We start from the raw sequence: 18,616 nt of genomic DNA on the forward strand, positions 1-18,616 counted from the left end.
GGTGGATCCCGGTTGGGTGCATGCGGGAGTCTGTCTGACTGCCTCCCCATTTCCAAATTCAGAAAAAAAGAATGGGGACAGGACCTCAACAGATCCTTCTCCCAAGTGGACATACAAAGGGCCAACAGATATATGAAAAAATGCTTATCCTCACTAGGTATTTGAGAAATGCAAATCAAAACTACAATGAGAGACCACCTCACACCTGTTAGATTGGCTATTGTCAACAAGACCGGTAATAGCAAGTGTTGGAGAAGCTGTGGAGGAAAAGGAACCCTCATTCACTGCTGGTGGGAATATAAACTGGTACAGCCATTATAGAAGAAAGTGTGGTGGTTCCTCAAAAAATTAAGAATAGAACTACCATATGACCCAGCAATCCTTCTACTGGGTATCTACCCCCAAATCTCAAACATTAGTACTTAAAGACACATGCACCCCCATGTCCATCACAGCACTATTTAAAGTGGCCAAGACATGGGAACAACCAAAGTGTCCCTTGATAGAGGATTGGATAAAGAAGATGTGGTACATATATACACTGGAATACTACTCAGCCATAAGAAATGATGACACATTGCCATTTATGACAACATGGATGGACCTTGAGAACATTCTACTGAGTGAAATAAGTAAATCAGAAAAAGTTAAGAACTATATGATTCCACACATAGGTGGATATAAAACTGAGACTCAGAAACAGATTAAAGTGAAGTGGTTACCAGGAGGAAGGTGATACGGGAGAGGGAGAAGGGGAAAGGAGTAAAGAGGGACAAATATAAGGTGATGGAAAATGATTTGACTTTCGGTGATGGATATACAACATAATCAGCAGTTCAAATACTATAGAAATATTTACCAGAAGACTATGTACTTTTTATTTATTTATTTATTTATTTATTTACTTATTTACTTATGATTTTAATTTATTGTGTTTACATAGATTCAAGTGTCCCACCAAATATATCTCCCCCACCCCCATGTTCCCCTCGACCCCCCCTTTGCCCCCTCCCCCCAATGCCTTTCCCCTTCCCTCCAGGATTTGCTCTCCTGTTCTCTATACTGCTGTGTTATGTATATATAATTTCATTAATCTCTTTCCCTTCTCTCATCCCATCTTCTCTTCCACTTTCCCTCTGGTCCCTTTGATTCATCTTCTGCCTCTGTTCCATTCCTCAGTTCACATTGTTCATTAGATTCCTCAAATGAGTGAGGTCATATGATATTTTTCTTTCTCTGCCTGGCTTATTCCACTTAGCATGATAGTTTCTAGGTCCATCCATGTTGTCGCAAAAGGTAAGATTTCCTTCTTCCTCACGGCCGCGTAGTATTCTATTGTGTATATGTACCACTGCTTTTTAATCCACTCATCCCCTGATGGATACTTGGGCTGTTTCCAGATCTTCGCTATTGTAAACAATGCTGCCATAAACATGGGGGTACATTTCTTCTTTCGAATCAGGGATTTGGTATTCATAGGATATATTCTTAAAAGTGGGATAGCTGGGTCAAAGGGCAGTTCGATTTTTAATTTCTTGAGGAATCTCCATACTGTTTTCCACAGTGGCTGCACCAGTCTGCATTCCCACCAGCAGTGCAGGAGGGTTCCCTTCTCTCCACACCTCTGTCAGCACTTATACTGTGTTGTTTTGTTAACGAGCACCATTCTGACAGGTGTGAGGTGATATCTCATTGTGATTTTAATTTGCATTTCTCTAATGATTAGTGATGTTGAATATTTTTTCATATGCCTACTAGCCATCTGTATGTCCTCTTTGGAGAAGTGTCTATTCATTTCTTTTGCCCATTTTTGAAAAAAATTTTATTTTTTTAATGGGGTGACATCAATAAATCAGGATACATATATTCAAAGATAACAAGACCAGGGTATCTTGTCGTTCAATTATGATGCATACCCGTCACCCAAAGTCAGATTGTCCTCTGTCACCTTCTATCTTGTTTTCTTTGTGCCCCTCCCCCTCCCCCTTTCCCTCTCCCATTCCCCCCTCCCCCCCGTAACCACCACACTCTTATCAATGTCTCTTAGTTTCACTTTTATGTCCCACCTACATATGGAATAATGCAGTTCCTGGTTTTTTCTGATTTACTTATTTCGCTTCGTATCATGTTATCTAGATCCCACCATTTTGCTGTAAATGTTCCGATGTCATCATTTCTTATGGCTGAGTAGTATTCCATAGTGTATATGTGCCACATCTTCTTTTTTTTTTTTTTTTTTTTTTTAATATATAAATAAATTTTTATTTTAATGGGGTGACATCAATAAATCAGGGTACATACATTCAAAGAAAACATTTCCAGGTTATCTTGTCATTTAGTTATGTTGCATACCCATCACCCAAAGAGAGATCGTCCTCTGCCACCCTCCATCCAGTTCTCTCTGTACCCCTCCCCCTCCCCTCCCCCTCTCCCTCCTTCCCTCTCCCCACCCCCCATAGCCACCACACTCCTGTTCATGCCTCTCAGTCTCGCTTTTATGTCCCACTAATGTATGGAATCCTGCAGTTCCTGTTTTTTTCTGATTCGCTTATTTCACTCCACACAATGCTACCCAGACTCCACCATTCCGCTATAAGTGATCCAATGTCATCATTTCTCCTAGCTGAATAATATACCATGGTGTATATGTGCCCCATCTTCTTCATCTAGTCCTCTATTTTTTTTACAATGATTAAAAGCCTTTAAGCAAACTCTTGGCCAATACAGCAAGAATCCATAAATGAGTAGTGTCCTTAACATGTTCCCCAAGTCCAAGTTGGCCCCCTCACCATGCCAAATCCCTGAAAAATGCAACCCAACCACAGTTCAGTCTGTTAGGAGCTCTCACAGGGAGCAGGAGTCCAGGAACGTTCCTCACAGGAAAAGTCCGTATGGCACTGGAATTGTTGTCACCATTCTATACTTTGCAGCTCATGTCCAAGTCCCAATGACTGCTGCTTCTAGCTGGTAATGATTCAGGTAGACTGGAAAAAGCCATTTGCAGCATGCGTGGATATGGAGCTTCTGTTCTCCTCTGCCTGGAGAGTTGAGACCAGGTTGCTTTTCCCTGGAGCTCTGTGACTGTGGCCTGGTAAAGAGAACCTTGGGATACCCTAAGCTGGGTGGCAAAGGTAAATTCATAATACAAGTTGGCAAAAGGAGGAAAGAGAGCTCTAAATTAAGAGTAGGTCCCAGCCTGAAATATGAGTGGGGCATTGAGGTAGGAGGAATAAAGGAAACACTATATATTAAGCAAAGCAGCAGAAAATAGGACTATCAACACCCACAACAGAGATCTTTGAGGGAAGAATAAAGAACCTGACTATTCAGGCAAAACATAGTTAAGTGGCCCTTGTGCAAATGAGATCAGTTTACCTGCTTCTTGGAAGAAATACCCTAGGCTCGTCCACAGTGTCGTAGATGGGGTCGACGGCCCTGGGCACCTTCAGCCTTCAGTGGCAAACCCCAGCATTCTGGGCAAGGTTAGGTCATAGGTGGCTGGAGCAGGCCTGGAAGAGACTGAACCCTCCCTTAGAGGAGCGAGGGGGAAGCCCACCTGTGCCACATCTTCTTTATCCAGTCATCTATTGACGGGCTTTTTGGTTGTTTCCATGTCCTGGCCACTGTGAACAATGCTGCAATAAACATGGGGCTGCATGTGTCTTTACGTATCAATGTTTCTGAGTTTTTGGGGTATATACCCAGTAGAGGGATTGCTGGGTCATAAGGTAGTTCTATTTTCAGTTTTTTGAGGAACCACCATACTTTCTTCCATAATGGTTGTACTACTTTACATTCCCACCAACAGTGGATGAGGGTTCCTTTTTCTCCACAGCCTCTCCAGCATTTGCTATTACCTGTCTTGCTAATAATAGCTAATCGAACAGGTGTGAGGTGGTATCTCATTGCTGTTTTGATTTGCATTTCTCTAATAGCTAAAGAAGATGAGCATCTTTTCATATATCTGTTGGCCATTTGTATTTCTTCCTGGGAGAAGTGTCTGTTCATATCCTCTTCCCATTTTTTTATGGGATTGTTTGTTTGTTTGTTGTTGAGTTTTATGAGTTCTTTGTATATTTTGGATATTAGGCCCTTATCTGAGCTGTTGTTTGAAAATATCATTTCCCATTTAGTTGGCTTTCTGTTTATTTTGTTATCAGTTTCTCTTGCTGAGCAAAAACTTCTTAGTCTGATGTAGTCCCATTCATTAATTTTTGCCTTCACTTCTCTTGCCATTGGAGTCAAATTCATAAAATGCTCTTTAAAACCCAGGTCCATGAGTTGAGTACCTATGTCTTCTTCTATGTACTTAATTGTTTCAGGTCTTATATTTAGATCTTTGATCCATTTTGAGTTAATTTTAGTACAGGGGGACAAACTGTAGTCCAGTTTCATTCTTTTGCATGTGGCTTTCCAGTTTTCCCAGCACCATTTATTGAAGAGGCTTTCTTTTCTCCATTGTGTGTTGTTGGCCCCTTTATCAAAAATTATTTGACTATATATATGTGGTTTTATTTCTGGACTTTCTATTCTGTTCCATTGGTCTGAGTGTCTATTTTTCTGCCAATACCATGCTGTTTTGATTGTCGTGGCCCTATAATAGAGTTTGAAGTCAGGTATTGTAATGCCCCCAGCTTCATTCTTTTTCTTTAGGATTGCTTTGGCTATTCGGGGTTTTTTATAGTTCCATATAAATCTGATGATTTTTTGCTCTATTTCTTTAAAAAACGTCATTGGAAGTTTGATGGGAATTGCATTGAATTTGTATATTGCTTTGGGTAATATAGCCATCTTGATTATATTTATTCTTCCTAGCCAAGAACAAGGTATATTCTTCCATCTCATTATATCTTTTTCAATTTCCCTTAACAATGGTTTATAGTTTTCATTATATAAGTCCTTTACATTCTTTGTTATGTTTATTCCTAAGTATTTTATTTTTTTTGTTGCAATCGTGAAGGGGATTATTCTTTTGAGTTCCTTCTCAGTTGTTTCATTGTTGGCATATAGAAAGGCTATTGACTTCTGTATGTTAATTTTGTATCCTGCGACCTTACTGTATTGGCTTATTGTTTCTAGTAGTCTTTTTGTGGATTCTTTGGGGTTTTCGATGTATAGGATCATATCATCTGCAAAAAGTGATACCTTTACTTCTTCTTTTCCGATATGGATGCCTTTTATTTCTTTGTCTTGTCTGATTGCTGTGTTGAGAACCTCTAGTACCACATGAAATAAGAGTGGAGAGAGTGGACAACCCTGTCTTGTTCCTGATTTAAGGGGGAAAGCCTTCAGTTTAGTGCCATTTAATATGATGTTAGCTGATGGTTTATCATATATGGCCTTTATCATGTTGAGATATTTTCCTTCTATACCCATTTTGTTGAGAGTCTTAAACATAAAATTGTGTTGTATTTTATCAAAAGCCTTTTCTGCATCTATTGATAAGATCATGTGGTTTTTGTTCTTTGTTTTGTTGATATGGTGTATTACGTTAACCGTTTTACATATGTTGAACCATCCTTGAGATTCTGGGATGAATCCCACTTGATCATGATGTATTATTTTTTTAATATGTTGTTGTATTCGATTTGCTAGTATTTTGTTTAGTATTTTAGCATCTGTATTCATTAGAGATATTGGTCTGTAGTTTTCTTTTTTTGTGCCATCCTTGCCTGGTTTTGGTATGAGGGTTATGTTGGCCTCATAAAATGTGTTTGGAAGTATTGCTTCTTCTTCAATTTTTTGGAAGACTTTGAGTAGAATAGGAACCAAGTCTTCTTTGAATGTTTGATAAAATTCGCTGGTATAGCCGTCAGGGCCTGGACTTTTATTTTTGGGGAGGTTTTTAATGGTTTTTTTCTATTTCTTCTCTACTGATAGGTCTGTTTAGGCTTTCTGCTTCTTCTTGACTCAGTCTAGGAAGGTTGTATTGTTCTAGGAATTTATCCATTTCTTCTAGGTTGTTGAATTTAGTGGCATAAAGTTTTTCATAGTATTCTACAATAATTCTTTGTATATCTACGGTGTCCGTGGTGATTTCTCCTCTTTCATTTTGGATTTTGTTTATATGAGTTCTTTCTCTTTTTTCCTTGGTAAGTCTTGCCAAAGGTTTGTCAATTTTGTTGATCTTTTCAAAGAACCAGCTCCTTGTTCTATTAATTTTTTCTATAGTTTTTCTGTTCTCTAATTCATTTATTTCTGCTCTGATTTTTATTATCTCCTTTCTTCGGCTGGTTTTGGGTTGTCTTTGTTCTTCTTTTTCTAGTTCCTTAAGGTGTGAAGTTAAGTGGTTCACTTGGGCTCTCTCTTGTTTGTTCATATATGCCTGAAGTGATATGAACTTCCCTCTTATCACTGCTTTTGCTGCATCCCATAGATTCTGATATGTCGTATTGTCATTTTCACTAATCTGTATAAATCTTTTGATCTCTGCACTTATTTCTTCTTTGACCCATTCATTTTTTAAAAGTATGTTGTTTAGTTTCCACATTTTTGTGGGATTTTTTCCCTCTTTTTTGCAGTTGAATTCTAGTTTCAAGGCTTTATGATCAGAAAATATGCTTGGTACAACTTCAATTTTTCTGAATTTGCTGATGTTGTTTTTGTGGCCCAACATATGGTCAATTCTTGAGAATGATCCATGTACACTGGAGAAAAATGTATACTCAGTCACTTTGGGATGAAATGTCCTGTAGATGTCTATCATATCCAGGTGCTCTAGTGTTTTGTTTAAGGCCACTATGTCTTTGTTGATTCTCTGTTTGGATGACCGATCTAGAGCCTTCAGCGGTGTATTGAGGTCTCCAAGTATGATTGTATTTTTGTCAGTTTTTGTTTTAAGGTCAATAAGTAGCTGTCTTATATATTTTGGTGCTCCTTGGTTTGGTGCATATATATTAAGAATTGTTATGTCTTCTTGATTCAGTGTCCCCTTAGCCATTATGAAATGGCCATTTTTATCTCTGAGTACTTTTCCTGTCTTGTAGTCAGCATTATCCGATATGAGTATTGCTACACCTGCTTTTTTTTGGATGTTATTTGCTTGGAGTATTGTTTTCCAGCCTTTCACTTTAAATTTGTTTTTATCCTTGTTACTTAGATGAGTTTCCTGTAGGCAGCATACAGTTGGATTTTCTTTTTTAATCCATTCTGCTACTCTGTGCCTTTTTATTGGTGAGTTTAATCCGTTTACATTTAGTGTAATTATTGATACTTGTGAGTTCCCTATTGCCATTTTATATCTTGCTTTCTGTTAGTTTTGTGTCTTGTTTGATCCTTCTCTTTCGTTTTTCTATCTTTTGTTTTTATTTGGTTGTATTCCATACATCTTTCCTCTGTTGCTATCTTTTTTATCTCATGTGCTTCTGTGGTGGTTTTTTCAATGGTGGTTACCTTTGAGTAATGAAAAGGGTCCCTACCCTGTTTATTGTAGCAAACTATTTTGTGAGTACTTTTGCACTCCATCGTCCTTTGCTACTGTTAATCTCCATCTTCTCCCCCTCTTTCTTTTTGTTGTTGTCACAGTTTAAATTTGGTTTTATTGTGTTCTTCTTGGAGCTTTTACTTGTGGCTCTGTTTTTTTTTTGTTCTTTGTATCTGATTGGAGAACCCCCTTTAGTAATTCCTGGAGTGGGGGTTTTCTGATGATAAATTCCCTCATCTTTTCTGTATCTGTGAATGTTTTTATTTCTCCTTCATATTTGAAGGATAGCTTTGATGGGTATAGTATTCGTGGCTGAAAGTTTCTCTCTTTCAGGACTTCAAATATTGGGGTGCACTCTCTTCTAGCTTGTAGAGTTTCTGCTGAGAAATCTGATGATAATCTAATGGGCCTTCCTTTATATGTTGTATTCTTCTTTTTCCTGGCTGCCTTGAGAATTTTTTCTTTGCTGTTTGTTTGTGTCAATTTCATTATGATATGCCTTGGAGTAGGTTTGTTGGGGTTAAGAAAACTTGGTGTTCTGTTTGCTTCTTGAATTTGAGGCTTTAGTTCTTTCCACAGGCTTGGGAAGTTCTCATCTATTATTTGTTTGAGTATGTTCTCCATTCCATTTTCTCTCTCTTCTCCCTCTGATATACCTATTATTCTTATGTTATTCTTTTTGATGGAGTCAGATAATTCTTGTAGGGCTATCTCATTTTTTTTAATTTTTGAGTCTCTTTCTTCTTCTCTCTGTTGTGCCTCAAGTTGTTTGTCTTCTATTTCACTAATCCTCTCTTCTATCTGACCTGTTCTATTAGCTAAGCTTGTTACTTCGTTTTTCAGCTCGTGAATTGAGTTTTTCATCTCTGTTTGATTTGTTTTTATAGTTTCAATTTCTTTGGACATATATTCTTTGTGTTCATTGAGTTGTTTTCTGAGCTCCCTAAATTGCCTTTCTGTGTTTTCTTGTATATCTCGGAGGATTTTTAGGATTTCTATCTTGAATTCTCTGTCATTTAGCTTCAAGGTTTCCAATATATTAAATTTTTTCTCCACAGATTTTTCCTCATCTAGCTGTGTTACCTCTCTTTCTTTTGTATCCATAATATTCGATTTTCTCTTCCTTAATGGCATCTGAGGGTGGTTTTGTTGATAGTATTAATGAGATTTAATAAAGAATAAAAAGTTAAAAAAATAAAAAATCAAAAAGAGTTGTTTTTTTTTAAAAAAAATTAATAATGAAATAAAGAAAAATAAAATAATAATTTTTAAAAAAAGGAAATTATTCCCCCCCTCCTTTTTTCCTCTCCTCTCCCCTTTTTCTTGAGAAAATCTTGTGGTGAACTGTGAATTATAACAAACAATGCCTGTGATGGAGGTCCTGAATTGGGGAAAAGTAATAAAGTGGCAAAAAAAAAAAAAAGAAAAAAAAAGGAAAAAAAAAAGTGGGGCAGTATGGACCCACAAAAAGCAAATAAGGAAAAAATTTGGGTCAAGAATAAAATGATTTGCTTTTAGGTGTTGGTGTTGTCTAAGAGTTATGATGAGAGGAATAAGAGAACAGAAAAATGGGGGGACAAATTAAAAAAATACTATTGTATTTAGTGGAACAAGAACTAGATAAAATGGAGAGCCAGGGATGGGAGCACTGCTAGTGAGTTAAAAAGGTGAAGTAAAAAACCCCCAAAATGCCACAAACATAAGTTTGAGTCCCAGATAAGATAATTTGTTTGTTATTGAGGTTTGAATGAGAGGAGATGTAAAGGAGAAAGGAAGAAACTAATATAGAGGGAGAAAAGAAAGAGAGAGAGAGAAAAAAAGAGGGAACCAGTAAAAGAAGAAAAAAGAAAGGAGAGAGAGAGAGTTAAAGGTTTTGGAGTGCAACCCTCATAGAGAGAAAGGAAGAGGAGAAAAAAGATAATGGGAGATGTAATACTTATGGGTAGTGTAGTTCAAGGAGAGGAGAGAGTAAGACCGGCAGAGAGTTAATCGGCCAAATTGGAGGAGGAAAAAAAGTATCAAGAATGAAGATAAGAGAAACAAACGAACAAATATAATAAAATGGGATAGGTTATAAAGTCTGCAGATTATTCTTGATTTTGAGAGGTTATCTTCTTGTTTTTTCTTTTCTCTCCCTCTTCCTGGTCGGTGACTCTGTACCCCAGGTTCTGCCCCTTTGGCACGCTCAGGTAGAGGTTTGCAGTTGATAAGTCTCTATGGCAATGTCATGTATTGTGCTTTAGTCTCGTTGGGAGTCAAGGCTCATTAGCTTTCATAGGCTCCGACAGTGAGAGAGTCCGTGTTCCTGGAGCCTTTCTCCTAGTCTTTCCTTCCTCAATTAGTAGCCTGATAATCCAGCTATGGGGTTGTTGCTGCCTCTGCCTGGATAGTAAGAGGTTCAAAGAGCTGGCAACTCCCCACTCTATTTCCACTCAGCACAGGGCTCTGGGTAAGGCTCAGTCAGTCAGAGCTGCTAGCATAATCAGGCGGGCTTTCCGCCCACTCAAAGACCTCTGGCTCTGCCACTCTGTCCGGTAACACAGGCAGGCACCCACTTCCGGGGTGCTTGGAGGAAACTCTCATTCACTATCTGCGCGTGCAGACCAGGATATCCGGCCAGTAGTCTCACGCTCTGAGTGAAACCCCCAACCGCATGGAAATTTGCAGCGCTGGAATTCGCTCTCGCTCCGTCCCCGTGCGCGGCTTTTGCAAGGCGCTGGGGCGGCCCGAGATTCCGCTTTTGCCCACACAAAGGCCCCTGACTCTGCCCCTCTGTGCGATAACACGGGCGCACCCTGCCGAGGCACTCGGAGGAATCGCTCACTACCTATCTGCGCGCGCACATCAGGATATGAGGCCGGCCACGTTTCCCTGAGTGAAACCCTCACCAGCACGGAAAATTTCCACCGTTGGAATTAGTTCTCGCTCCCTCCCGTGCGCGGCTTTCCCAGGGCACTGGGGCTGCCCAGAGATTCTGCTTTCGGCCCACAGAAAGGCCTCTGACCCTGCCTCTCTGTGGGGCAACACGGACACCCACTTCTGGGGCTTAGGAAGAGATCTCTCGCCCACTAACTGCGCACCAACCAGGAGAACGGGTAAAATGGTTGCCCCGCTTGTCTTTCTTTGTTTGGGTTTGGCGCGAGTGTTAGCTTGTATTGCCCGGGTTGCCACAGGAACAGTTTTTCCTCCGCTAGGATCTCCGTGCCACAGCCTGGTTTGGCCTTTTGTGCGCGGCCTGGATGTATTCACCCCCTTTGCCCGCCTCAGTTTCTATATTCACAGTTACCAGAGAAAGCCGCCCTGTTTAGGTAAGTGAGGAAGGCGGAGCATTTCTTACTCCCTATTTCCTTCAGGATTTGGTTATATATTTAGCCAATTTTTCACTCGACCATACCTTCGGGTGTATTGTGAAGCATCTGGAGGCTCCAAGTATAGGTTTTTCTGTTTCTGGTTGAAGATCTTGTTGAGTTTTGGGGGAGATTTATCGGTATCGCTTCCTACTCCGCCATTACTCTGACGTCATCTCTTGCCCATTTTTGGATTGGATTTTTACCTTCCTGGTGTTGAGTTTTACAGGTTCTTTTTCAATTTTGGTTATTAACCCCTTATCAGACGTATTGGCGAATATATTCTCCCTTTGTGTGGGTTGTCTTTTTATTTTGTTAATAGTGTCTTTTGCTGTGCAAAAGCTTTTTAGTTTCAGATATTCCCATTTGTTTATCCTGTCCTTTATTTCATTTGCCCGTGGAGATAAGTCAGCAAATATATTGCTATGAGAGATATCAGAGAGTTTACTAACCAAGATGATTACAGTTTCACAACTTACATTTAAGTCTTTTATCCATTTTGAGTTTATTTTTGTGAATGGTGTAAGTTGGTGATCCCATGTCATTTTTTTGCAGGTAGCTGTCCAATTTTCCGAACATCATTTGTTAAAGAGACTGTCTTTACTCCATGTGTGCTCTTACCTCCTTTGTCAAATATCAATTGTCCGTATGTACTCTTATTGATCAATGTCACCCTGTTAAATTTAATTTTCTGAATAAAAAATAAATTTTAAAAAATTAGTCATTTTTGTTACTGCTTTTCTACTAGAGTTCTTTCTTTTTTTTAATTTTTAATTTTTTTAATTTTTATTTTTACAGAGACAGAGAGCGAGTCAGAGTGAGAGATAGACAGGGACAGACAGACAGGAATGGAGAGATGAGAAGCATCAATCATTAGTTTTTTGTTGCACATTATGACACCTTAGTTGTTCATTGATTGCCTTCTCATATGTGCCCTGACCATGGGCCTTCAGCAGACCGAGGAACCCCCTGCTTGAGCCAGCGACCTTGGGTCCAAGCTGGAGAATTTTTGCTCAAACCAGATGAGCCCATGCCCAAGCCGGCGACCTCGGGGTCTCGAACCTGGGTCCTCAGCATCCCAGTTTGATGCTCTATCCACTGTGCCACCACCTGGTCAGGCTAGAGTTCTTTCGTATTTGATGTAAAGAGCTCAAGAATTTGCTTGATCTTTTTCTGTCCCTTTGTTTTCAACCTTCCTTTGTTATTTTGTTTTCTGTGTATCTCTTAGAGGTGGAAACATTTAGGCTGAGTCTGTGTTGCAGTAGATTTATCTTATTTGTTATGATTATGGATAAGTTTGGATTATCTTCCCTATTTTATTCTGGTATTTTCTATTTCCTTTTATTCTTCTTTGTAGTGCTTGTCTTTTATTGGATTGTCTACATTTTCATTGCTATTATTGTCCTCTAATGATTGGGATATTAAACTTTTATTCTTCTCATGGTAGCCCAGGAACTACTCAGTGCCTACTCATCCTTCTTAGTTTTAGAATCTTGATTCAGTTTCTCTTCATAGACTCCTAGCTTGGAGGAAGCCATGTTTTGAGCATCAAAACATAAGTGGAAGTCACTGGGAAAACTTCAAAAGAGGCAGATTCAACTGGAATGTCTTTTTTGGAACTTTATTCCTCTATCTTTGCCTGACCCTTGGATGAAATTCCTGATAATAGAGAAATCATCTCACCATGATAAAGGTGGAAGTCATATTAAGGATGAAGAGGAAGAAGATATGAACTTTGTTGTGATTAATATTATTGGAACAATGTGCATTCAGTGACTTTGTATTGCATTAAATAAATAAAGAATTTTTTTGCTTAAGCTGTTCTTTTCTAGTTTTATTTTCAGCTGAATGTATATGCAAGGCATTTATACACCTGCCCAACAGATATATAAAAACTTATATTTTTCTAACTATAACACTTCTTTTTAATATTTTAAAAATATTTTTACTTAGGAAATTAAATTTAATGGGGTGACATTGATCAATAAGAGTACATATATGGTATGTCAGGTAAACATTTCTCTTTTTTAAAATTTTATTTAGAAAATTAAGTTTAATGGCGACATTGATCAATAAGAGTACATCGGTTTCAGGTAAACATTTCTATAGCTATAACTCTTCCATATCTTTCTCAGAGTGTCCTTCTCTGGTCACCCTGTTTAAAATTGTAAACTGCCATGATCACCAGCACTCTTTCCCTGCTCTTTTTAAAAACATATATAGCACTTAACAATTTTTTACAAACACTATAAATTACCTATTTTATTATGCTTATTGAAGCCCCCTCCAAGAGGGTAGGGGTTTTCATCTGTTTCACTCATTAATGTATCTCTAGTGCTTATTATAGGTTATGCCGTATAGTAGGTGCTCAGTGAATATTTGCTGAATGAATGAATCTTAAGTGTGAATTTGTATCCATATTTTTCTTTTAAGCTGAATAAGAACTTCAATACTATCCTAATTTCCTTTCTCCTTTCTTCCTCTCCCCACCCTCTACACTTTCTATTATGCTTATATTGCTATCTCTTGGAATTTTAATTCTGCTTTGTTATGAATATTCTTGTTTTACAGCATACCCATTTAGAATTAACAATATGTTTCACAAATTTCTTTGCTCATCAAAGCTGCTTATAGACCACTTTATCCTCTTGTGTTCATTTTTCTCTGTCAGAAATATACTATTGTTGTTTTTTCAGAGAGAATCTATAGATGGTAAATTTGTAGAGTCTTTGTACATATAAAAATGTCTTTATTCATCCTCAAACATCAGTGATACTGTGTTCTAATACAGAATTCCAGGTTTAAAAACTTCCTCAGAATTTTGAAGATATTGTCCCAATGACAATGTTTTAAGTTGTATTCTGATTCTCTTCTGTTGTAATTATTGTTGTTGTTTTGTATGGATTTATCCTTTTTTAAAAAAGATTTTAGAGAGAGAGAAAGGCGGGGGGTGGAGAGAAGAGGAGCAAGAAGCATCAACTCACAGTTGCTTCTCACATGTGCCTTGATCAGGCGAGCCCAGGATCTCCAATCTATGACCTCAGCACTTCATGTCAACACCTTATCCACTGCACCACCACAGGTCAGCCTGTATGGTTTTATGTTGTTTTTTTTGTGTGTGTATATGACAGACAGAGAGAGATAGAGAGAGGGACAGATATGGACAGACAGACAGGAAGGGAGAGAGACAGAATTGATGAGAAGCATCAATTCTTCTTTGCGGCTCGTAAGTTGTTCATCGATTGCTTTCTCATATGTGTCTTGACTGGGGGGCTACAGCTGAGCAAGTGACCCCTTGCTCAAGCCAACAACCTTGGACTCAAGCCAGCAACCTTTGGGCTCAAGCCAGCAACCCCATGCTCAAGCTGGTGAGCCCGCATTCAAGCCAGTGACCTCAGAGTTTTGAACCTGAGTCCTCTGTGTCTCAATCCGATGCTCTATCCATTGCATTACCACCTGGTCAGGCTTTATGGTTTTATCTTAACTGGCACTCAGTAAGATCTTTAATGTGAGGCGATACATTCCTTTTACAAATATTTACTGTGAAACTATCAATGCCTGGCATTGTGTTAAGCAATAAAGAAATGAAATGAGGTGTGATGGAGGCCTCTTCCTCCAAGAATCACACAAGTAACTAGATAATGATGATGCACTGAGCTAGGGGTGATGAAGTGGGAAGCGCTTGGTACTAGAGTTTTGCTAGAGCTCAGAAGATGACATCTTGCTACATCTGAGGTCACATTTGCATATGATATGCCCAGCTTAGGCCTCAGCTGCCTTATGTCTGGGTCTCAGAAGACTGGGATTTGAGCTCAAGGTTAGCAGAGTACAATTCACAGACACCAATTAATTCTAATCACAACCTCTACTGAACATCAGAAAGGACAGGAGAGAGCAAAAACAAAAAGTCCATTTGGCCAAGAATATCTTTCTGGTGTCGCCCCTCTGTACTTCAATAGAACAGGTCCAGAGAGGTGTCGGCAGCCTCTGTAGGCCAAGAACCTCCCAGAGTGAGAAGAACCCACAAAGAAGCTCCCAGACTTTTTATCTCCCAGCCCCCACAATGGAAAGTCTATGTCAGTGCACAAAGACAGCTTCTGCTATCATATAAAGCAGTATTATGCTTGTCAGCAGGCCATTCCACCCAGGCCCGATGATCAGAGTCTGTATCCTGGAATTATTGTTGGCTTTACTCATTCTGTCTTTTTCTTTGTCTAATCTGTGCCATGTGGACCTCTCTATTTACACATGCACAAATTTTCTATTTGAGTTTCACCCTTGGGGCTTTTAGTAGACAGTCCTGACCTATCAAGTCAGCACATTGTGGCCTCTCAATATGTGTTCTCCACTTTGTATCTTCTCTGGTCACTTAAAGATGTCTGGGAATAATATCTACTAAACAGCAGCCCTCCCTCTGTACATCTTGGTTGTAGGTTTCTGGCTCCAAGACCTAAGAGTTTTGTACAGACCAGTGGGTGCCAGTTTGCTCTCCATCCCCTTTTCTCCAGTGAGTTTACCACTCTCTGTGCCGGCAGGTTCATGAGGATACCTATCAAATGCAACAAGGCATGCAGGAGCGAGTAAGAAACTGCAAAAGGATCAGGACAGACCAAGGCTCCATATACCTTCAGAGGGTGCAGTGCCAGCAGGTGGAGCAGAAGCTGAAGCAGGCAGAGACCTGGCTGCTACAGCTGGGACAGCTGGCCCGCCTGGTGGGCTACATGATTTGCCAGAGCCTCGTGTCTATCATAGAGGAGGCGATAACCTCGTTTGTGGTCAACATCCTGCAAGTGAGGTGGTGGTGACAGGTGGAGGTGGGCAGGCAGCCAAGGGCCAGATGGTAGAGAGCAGATACTGCCATTTAGCCCCATGACCTCTCCTGCCCCTTCTTTACAGGCCCCAAGGCAGAATCCCTTCCTCTCAGCACAGCTGGTCTTTGACAGCAGTGGCCAGCTGTCTCAGAAGCCCTGTGCTGAAAGCATGACCCAGATTCTAACTGGGAGCCTACAGTATGTCAAGGCCGCTGTTGTGAAGGTATTCTGGATTGGGCAGGAGGCTGGCTGTAGGAATTCCCAAATTTTATTCTCAGTAATCAGAAGCTCTGAGCCCCCATTGTTTTCCATTTCTGTTCCATCTCTGTATGGCGGCATGAAGTTAATACAGTCGACGGACCTGAGGACCTTCAGGGATTCCCTGTATTCTGAAGGTATTTAAGGAGACTTAGGCAGGGGTAGGAATGGTGGAAGGAGAGGGGGAGGGCTCATGCAGTGTGCTAATGGCATTGCCATAGAGTCAGGTGTTGGGTGTGGATGGAGCAGTCCTAACCTGCGTACTTTCTGCCCCATAAGAGCGGCTTAAACAATAAAATCAATTATCTCACATAACAAGAAGTCACAAGGTAGGTGCTCAAAAATGTCATCAAGTTCCAGGCCCTTTATATCCTTCCCTACCTCCTTCCTGGGTTTAGCCATAGGTAGAAGGGTGTGTGTGGTAGGGGAGACTGCAATCAGAAATGTTTGTCCATCCTCAGGCTTACTGCCTCATAGTTGCAAGACAAACTACAGTTCTAAGCATCCCATTCTCAAGCAAGATCAGGGGAAAGGGGGTGGCAAGGTTGGAGAGAAGCAAAGGCCAAAGTAGGGAGGCGAGGCAGAAGAATATTGCAATAAAGACAGTGGGGTTTCATGATGACTTGGATTGGGGAGAGGAGGAAGCAGTAGTGGAGATGGTGAGAATGGGTTGGATTCTGGATATATTTTTAATGTAGAGCCGGTAGGATTTTGTGATTTCTGGGTGTGTTATGTGTAAGAGAAGAGTCAAAGATGACATTAAAGTTTTGACTGGAGCCACGGGAAGAACAGAGTTTGCATTTGCTGAAGTTGGAAGACTGCAGGAGGAGCAATTTTGGGAGGGAAAAATCAGAGATTGTTTCTGGCCCATTAAGTTTGAGCTACATGTTAGTCATAGAACTAGAAATGCGGAGTAGGCACTTGTTTAAATGGGATTGGCATTCTGGGAGAGCTGAGCTAAAGATAAAGTTGGAAGCAAATAGATGGTATTTAAAACCATGAATCTGGATGAGCTTACTTAGAAATTGGGTACAGATAAGAGATCTGAGGACTGAGACTTGGGGGAAGCACTATAATGTTTAGGTATTGGTAGTAAGGCTCTTATTTCTAAACATTTTGACGCATTTTCCCCTTTCTGTACAAAGTTTTAATGAAAATGCTAAAACCCTTGATTAACCAGTCTCTAAGAAGTTAAGGGGGAGGCCAGGTTCAAGGATATTCCTTGGGGCAGGAGCTGAGAACTGGCAGGCTCAGCACCCTTTCCCGCCCCTCCTCCGTCTGCAGAGGAGGGAGCACTACACACTCCCGCCCCTCCTCCGTCTGCAGAGGAGGGAGCACTACACACTCCTGCCCCTCCTCCGTCTGCAGAGGCGGGAGCACTACACACCATGCTTCCCAGAGCCCCTTGCGGCGAGAGTGCTCTTGTTTTCAGCTCTTCCATGTATTTGCAACTCATGTAACCCTTTGAGTTGTGAGTTTTTTCATGCTCACTGACCGCTGGGAGTTTTTTCCCCCCAAAATGAAATTAGTTACAGTCACAGTTTTATTAACTTAAAATCATGTTTGTTTGATAACCAATTTATGGAAACAAAAAGAACATACATTTGCCTTTTTTTAATGTTGCCTTACACATTTTTAAAATAAAAATTTTTGTATGATCATACTCTGGATGGTCAGAAGGCATAAGGACATACATGAACATTCATACTACTCAAAGGGTTAATATTTTGTAATATCCTTCCTGTTTATACTAGAATAAATTCTCTTCTCTCCACCTGAACCCTAACTAATAAATTTCCTCCATGAGTCTGGTGTACTATTTTTAATATAGATGTACGTGTAAACTCACTCATGAGCAGAGACTGTGAGTGAGTGTGTGTGTGTATGTGTGTATACACATTGTAGAGAGAGGTTGTGTACGAGCCCTAGAGGGCACTGATGGACAATTATGGCATGTGTACCACTAGAAGAAGATGAAGAGGAGGGCTTGAACATGGAATCCCTGAAGCCCAAGTCCCAGGGCCAGCCCAGCGATGCTGTGCAAATCTTTTGTGGCCAGAATATAGGGTTGGTGTGGCCCTGGAAGTCTCACATGATTACTGAAGTCCTGGAGGTCCGTGGATACCGGCTGCGGGGCCAGTACTTGCCCCCCAATTACAAGCAGCTGGAAGAGGACCTGGATAACAGCCCTCGAATCCAGCAGGCACTGACTCTACAACAGGCCCTGCTGAAGGTGAGAGCTGAGGAATGGGACGAAGCCTACCCATTCCTGTCAGTCATCCACCTCTGCCCTAAGAGCCTTATCTGCCTCTAGGACGTGCTGTGGGAGGTGCAGGAATTCTGCACGGAATATCACTGGATGGCAGACATTTATGAGTTTCTGCAAGCTTGGGGGCCTCAGAGACTGGAGTCTATGGCAGGTTGTCCTGTCAAGAACTACGTGGTGCTGGTGAGCCACCTAAATGTTTGGCAGGCCCGTGTCTGCAGTATGCCTGCCGAGTTGCTCACGAAAGGCAAGTTGCTGCTGCTGAGCTGCCGTGATGTACAGGCAGACACGGGTGAGTGCTGCTTACCCTCCCTCCTTTTCCTTCTGCCTCCTTCCCTCATCCACAGGACCCTCTTGGGCCTGAAATGTCTGCCAAGACCTTAGGCATAGGCCCCTTATTGGACCTGTCGAGCTTCCCAGAGCCCCAGACCCCAGCCCCTTCCCTTTGCAACTGCAGGTGTGGGCACTGAAGAGGACATACTCCTTCAGAGTCATGTTCCTGTCACTTGAC

At 40.7% G+C, this 18,616-nt stretch overlaps 1 protein-coding gene across 1 annotated transcript in view; it reads left to right on the forward strand.

The window, feature by feature from the left end:
• DNHD1 (dynein heavy chain domain 1) overlaps window positions 1-18,616 on the forward strand; it is a 96,859-nt gene that overhangs the window by 25,641 nt on the left and 52,602 nt on the right. The window contains 5 exon segments of the mRNA XM_066252796.1: window positions 15,306-15,560; window positions 15,667-15,804; window positions 15,925-15,976; window positions 17,807-18,072; window positions 18,154-18,397. Of these exon segments, the coding sequence (XP_066108893.1) occupies window positions 15,306-15,560; window positions 15,667-15,804; window positions 15,925-15,976; window positions 17,807-18,072; window positions 18,154-18,397 (955 nt within the window).

Source organism: Saccopteryx bilineata, chromosome 1, assembly GCF_036850765.1.
Source record: "Saccopteryx bilineata isolate mSacBil1 chromosome 1, mSacBil1_pri_phased_curated, whole genome shotgun sequence".
NCBI lineage: Eukaryota > Metazoa > Chordata > Mammalia > Chiroptera > Emballonuridae > Saccopteryx > Saccopteryx bilineata.